Source organism: Bufo bufo, chromosome 4 (assembly GCF_905171765.1).
Source record: "Bufo bufo chromosome 4, aBufBuf1.1, whole genome shotgun sequence".
NCBI lineage: Eukaryota > Metazoa > Chordata > Amphibia > Anura > Bufonidae > Bufo > Bufo bufo.
This window is the reverse complement of record NC_053392.1, coordinates 132045164-132051163: the sequence shown is the minus strand read 5'-3', so window position 1 is coordinate 132051163 and position 6000 is coordinate 132045164. Positions and strand designations below refer to the sequence as shown.

Genomic DNA, 6000 nt, shown 5'->3' with positions numbered 1-6000 from the left:
AAGGAGGTGATATCTGGATCAGAGAGCTAAATTTGCATGTCATCAGTATATAAGTGATAGTGAATAGCATGGGACTCTTATGAGCTGTCCTAGGCCGAAGGTGTAGAATGAGAATAGCAGGAATCCTAGGACAGAGCCTTGTAGGACAAAAACAGAGATGGAATGAGACGAGGAGGTGGTGTAGCAGGAAGAGAGGTAGGAAGACCGTTCAAAGTGGACCTGTTGTTTAAGGAGCTTGGAGGTATATGGGGTTAATTATATGGGGCAATATCTAGACAAAGAAGATTGGTCAAGGGAAGGCTTTTTGAGGATGGGTGTGATGGTAGCATGTTTAAAACAGGATGGGAAGACACCAGGGGTTATTTATAGGTTAAAGAGGTCAGGTTAGGATGAGGTGGCATAGTATCAGGTCATACGATCGGGTGGCGAGATGTAATCTGCAAAGTAGGGTAGAAAGCTTTTCCACTGTAATAGTGGGATAGCAGGTTTTGGGGGGAGGGGAATAAATAGTTGTGCAGAGGGGCTGTGGGGACTGCAGGATGAAGCTCTCTCTGATGTGGTCCTTCGCCCTGTGCAGTCCTTCCTGCCGAAGGTGGTGTCGGCATTCCATCTAAATGAGGAGATTATGCTCCCTTCATTTTGTTCGGACCAGTCTCATCTTCTGGAGCAGTCGCTCCATACCCTGGATTTGGTACGAGCTTTTCGGATCTATCTGTCGCAGACGGCATCTTTCCGGCGAACGGATTCCCTGTTCGTGATTTCAGAGGGACCGAGACGAGGGCTGGCAGCATCAAAGACTTCCATTTCCTGATGGATTTGTTTGGCTATTGTGGAAGTGTACCGCATTAAGGACCGGGCCCCGCCCTTCCGGGTGACTGCAGATTCGGCTCAGGCAGTGGGGGCTTCTTGGGCGGTGCATCACGGGGCTTCGGCCCTTCAGGTGTGCAAGGCGGCTACTTGGTCGTCTTTGCATACTTTTTCCAAGTTTTATAGAGTGCACACCTTAGCGTCTGCTGATGCGTCTCTGGGGCGTAGAGTTTAGCAGACGGCAGTTCTCCGATTGACGGGAGGGTTGCTTGTTATGCCCACCCTTGGGGACTGCTCTGTAACGTTCCCATGGTCAAAGCTTGTGTCCCCCAATGAGACGGATGAGAAAACTAGATTTTTGGACTTAAAATCTGTTTCTCTTCCGATCATTGGGGCACACAGCTCCCACCCATTCTTTTGTTTAAATGCCTTTTTGGGCCTGTGTGGTTCTGGGTTTGTACATTGTGTGATTTTCTGCTTTTGGACCAACTGATTTAGCTTGGTCCCTGTAGGAAGGATATAGCTGAAGAGGGAGGAGCTTACACTTTGTGTGCTTAGTGTCCGCCTCCTAGCGACAACAGCTATACCCATGCCTGTGTCCTCTAATGAACGGAAGAGAAACAGATTTTACGGTAAGTACAAAAATCTAGTTTTAACACTTTTAACTCTCTTCTCAATCCTCCCTAACCTTTTATCACAGTTGAGGACTTCCCCACATACTTCAAATAAAAGATTAACAACATCAGAGAGAGCTTCATCCTGCAGTCCCCACAGCTCCTCTGCACAACTATTTAGTCCCCTCCCCCCAAAATCTGCTATTCCACTATTACAGTGGAAAAGCTTTCTACCCTACTTTGCAGAGAACATCTCGCCACCCGATCACATGACGGATGAGAAATAGTTGTTTTGGGGGAGGGGGCATTAAGAGGAGACAGCAAGGGTATGATGGAGGGTGTAGTGGGCAGAGTTTTTGGAACAGGGAAGGGTGTGGTAGTTTACATTTCTGGCTCATCTTGCAGCACACAGCAATAGGGGAAGTGTTGTGGTTAGGTTTTTACATGACACCTAGGGCTTTTTATTAAAGTTTTTTAGATAATTTTTTTTTCATTTTTTAGGTTTATTTTGAGAAAATTACTATCAATTTTAAGAAAAAAAATTATAAAATTTATAAAAAGTTCATTTTGTTTGCAAACTATAGCTTTTATTCTTTAAATATGCAAACTGACACCAAGACCCAGTTACAGGGCTAAACAGCCCCCTGTGGGTGCACTGTATAAGGCCTCTTGCACACAAACGTTTTGTTTTTTTCTGGTTACGGACCGTTTTTTGCGTTCCGTATATGGAACCATTCATTTCAATGGTTCTGCAAAAAAAACGCTATGTGTTCCGTATGCATTCCATTTTCGTTTTTCCGTTCTGTCGAAAGATAGAACATGTCCTATTATTGCCCGCAAATCACGTTCCGTGGCTCAATTCAAGTCAATGAGTCCACAAAAAAAAAAAAAACGGAACACATACGGAATGCATTCCGTATACGTTCCGTTTTTGCTGAACCATCTATTGAAAATTTTTACGCCCAGCCCAATTTTTTCTATGTAATTACTGTATATGCCATATGGAAAAACGGAACGGAACCAATACTGAAAAAAAATGGAAAAACGCATCTGGGAAAAACGGCCCGCAGAATACTGAAAAAGACATACGGTTGTGTGCAGGAGGCCTAAGGCAGAGCTATTCAGGGTCTGCTAAGACCCTGCAGCTCTGCTGGTTCACGAGACACCCGGCTATCACATGATCACCAGTCCAATAGAGGAAGTGGCATGGCTGCTTCCTCTATTCAATGCATAGTAGTCATTTAGTGCTATGCACTGAGCAGAGGAAAAGGCAGAAGTGGTAATAAAACGCTTATGTCTTCTGCTTGGGGCCCACAGCTGTCACTAACAGCAGGGGACCTGACGATAGCCGTGTTCTGGATTAAAGCCCAGCTCCAAGCACCATACATGTACAGCGCTTGGTGATGCTGAAATTAAACAGTAATGTCTGTCAGTTTTTTAGTTCCCCTTCTTCAGTGTCTTTATTTTCCAGTCTCTGTGCAGCTTGCTTGAGATCTTCAACAATTAAATCCACATCTTCTATTGAAGTGTCTCGGCCCACACTCAAGCGTATGGCAACACGTGCTGCCTCAGGGGGCACACCGCTACTCAGTAGCACATGAGAGGGGCTGTGGGAGAAACAATGGATTTTACACTAAGATATAAAAAATGTCAACTTCAAGAAAAAAAATTCACATTGCTCATGTTATGATTGTTTCAATACATTTAAAATAATAAAATGAAGTTGCCATGAAGACCTATGTGCCTGTATAGAAACTGTGAATAGATTACAAACAATTCCTGTGTAGCCTGAACCAGCATTAAAGAGGACCTTTCACCGCTCCTGACATGCCTGTTTTAATAGCTTTCTGCATTCCCCATGTAACAATTCTGGAGCATATATTCCTATGGCTCTATGTTGTGCCATTCCTTTATTATTTCTACTAGTAGTTATGAATGAATTGCTAGCGGTCCGCAGTAAGGGTACAGAGGGGAGGTATCAAGTTGGGGGTGTACCTGTACAGTCTGACAATGGCAGCACTGATTGGATAGTGAGCCTGTACAGGTACACACCCCCAACTGGTTACCTCCCCTCTGTACCCTTACTGCAGACTGCTAGCAATTCATTCATAACTTCTAGTAGAAATTATAAAGGAATGGCACAACAGAGCCATAGGAATAGATGCTCCAGAATTGTTACATGGGGAATGCATGAAGCTATTAAAACAGGTATATCAGGAGTGGTTAACACTACTTTCCATTCCCTTATTTCTTTCTGTCATCAGTGGTGACTGGCAGCAGCTTTCTCCCCTTGCCCCATTCAGAACACATGCACGCTCAGCTATGGGGGATTCAAGAGAAATAGCAGTTGGCCCGAACTAGTATTTGGCTGACAGTTATCAAAGGTGTATGGGCAGCTTTACATTCTGGAGTACATTACAATGCAAACATAGTACATTCACTCATTGACTGCATCCTGCAGTCCAACAATATAACCTTCCCACTTACTACAGATGATACCATGACTCTTTCAGAATGATTTCCTTTGTTCTCTTCACACAATTGATAAGATATCAATGAAGTAATACAGGTTAAGTTTTATATTGATCTGTAGTTAATGGAAAGATGATATTACTGGACTGCTTGCTAGATGCAGTCTATGAGTAAATATACCACACATTTTAGACCTCCCCTACAGTTTCGTTACCCATGGAGGACATTACAAAGAAGTACTGACCTGTATGGATGTACAGATAGCACTAGGGCTGAGAAAAAACTTCCTATTTAGCTGCAGCAGTCGCCTTTGTGTCTCAGGTGGAGTCTTGTCTCACTCAACTCCTGCTAACTCCTCTCCCTCCATAAATTTATATTGGATGATGTAATCTGATCCTTTAATGATCAGTTGGCTCTTCATGACAAAGTCATTTTAGAAAAAGAGCGGGAGCAGCTGATAACTCTAGAAGAAGGCATTTTTTTATGATGACATATATTACAAAGTTTCCTATGGTCGCTTGAACTACTGATTTATGCAAAGTTACGTGAAAAGTTAGTGACCATCTCTGTGTTACTGTTGGGCATTGTGAGTAAGCTTGTCATCTCTTGGCACTCATCTTGAAATACCTCGAACAATGGGAAAAGGTAACCTGTAGTGTGCTGGCCTGATGCTATATATTCTGTACAATATTCGCACACTATACTAAATTACACAGTATCTTCTATAGAAAATACAGAATGTTGGCCGTAAACTGTATATTATTTATTTTATGCACTTATATACTGACATATTCTGCAGTGCTTTACAGACATTAGCATCATGCTGTGCCCAATGGGAGAAAACAGGAGTACCCGGAGGAAACCCACGCAAACACAGGGAGAACATACAAACTCCATGCAGATGTTGCCCTTGGACGGATTCAAACCTAGGATCCCAGCGCTGCAAGCCACCAGTGCTAACCACTGAGCCACCGTGCTGCCTATATCAAATAAGTGAGAGAGTGATACCATAAGGTCCTGTCAGGACGATGACAATACAGACTGCCAGGAGGAGGAACAGTGGGTGAAAACAACATTATGGAAGAAACGCCCACCCTCATTTACACTCTCTCCTTTCGCAAAAAGCATTATTAAAAAAGCCCTTTATAACTATTAGTAAATTTTTCTGCTTACCGGTCACCTCTGTCTGAGTGACATGCTGCTCCAACACTCGCCAAAAGATAATCACAGTGTGAAAGCCACTCACGGCCTGCAAAGAACATCCACCATAACATAAAATGTCTCTGAGAGCTCGGCTGTTTAATCGCATTAACTTTACACTGATTTTTACTTACAATATGTGTCCTCCCATACCTTTTGGCTTGAGATATCCCGCAATGAGTGGCGCAGGATTACCAGTTTAAAGGGAGTCTGTCACCACATTTTGACGGATTAAAGAAGTTTTGGTGCCCTGTAGGTGACAATCACACTACCACAAACATACCTTTTGGTCCCTATGTTCATTTTCCTAGCTCCCGAAAACGACTTCTGAGTCTTATGCAAATTAGTTGAAAAGAGCCCAAGTGGTGGTTCCCAGGGCTAACGGGGCTATATACATGGAACCCCTCTGCCTCCCTTGGCGTTTTTTCTCCACGCCCTCCAGCTCTCTTTTTCAGCACGTCCTCATTAAATCCTGTACAGGCACACTGCTGGTCTTCTCTCGCACCTTGGGACCACCTTTTGGGCTCTTTTCAACTAATTTGCATAATGGTCAAAAGACATTTTTCTGGAGCGAGGAAAATGAACAAAGGGACCAAAAGGTATGACTGATAGTGTGACTTACAGGGCTCCAGGACATCTTTAATGTGTCAAAATGCTTCAATAGCAGCGGCGTACTGCCAATAGAGGCAGACCACGCAGTTGCTATGGGGCCCGTGGGGGGGTGAAAAGCTTGTAGGAGGGGGCAGTACTGAGTTTTGATTTCTATGTAGCCCCTGTTCAATAGACTCAGTTTAAAAAAAAAAAAAAAAAAACATTTGCATTACTCAATGTGAGTAATGCTAACGTTTTTTTTTTCAAAGCTGACAGTTCTTACAAAACTCATCTCAGAATAACTTGCGTCAAGAGG

At 43.4% G+C, this 6000-nt stretch overlaps 1 protein-coding gene across 3 annotated transcripts in view; it reads right to left on the bottom strand.

Annotated features, from left to right (window-relative positions):
* Positions 1–2349: 2349 nt before the first annotated feature.
* Positions 2350–6000, bottom strand: part of SCLY (selenocysteine lyase) — a 43131-nt gene continuing 39480 nt past the window's right edge. For all 3 annotated transcript variants that reach the window (XM_040427909.1, XM_040427907.1, XM_040427908.1), the window contains 2 exons: positions 5067–5142; positions 2350–3028 (listed from right to left, as the gene is read on the bottom strand). In XM_040427909.1, the coding sequence (XP_040283843.1) occupies positions 2851–3028; positions 5067–5142 (254 nt within the window). In that variant the 3' untranslated portion in view covers positions 2350–2850. The remainder of the gene's footprint in view (positions 3029–5066; positions 5143–6000) is intronic.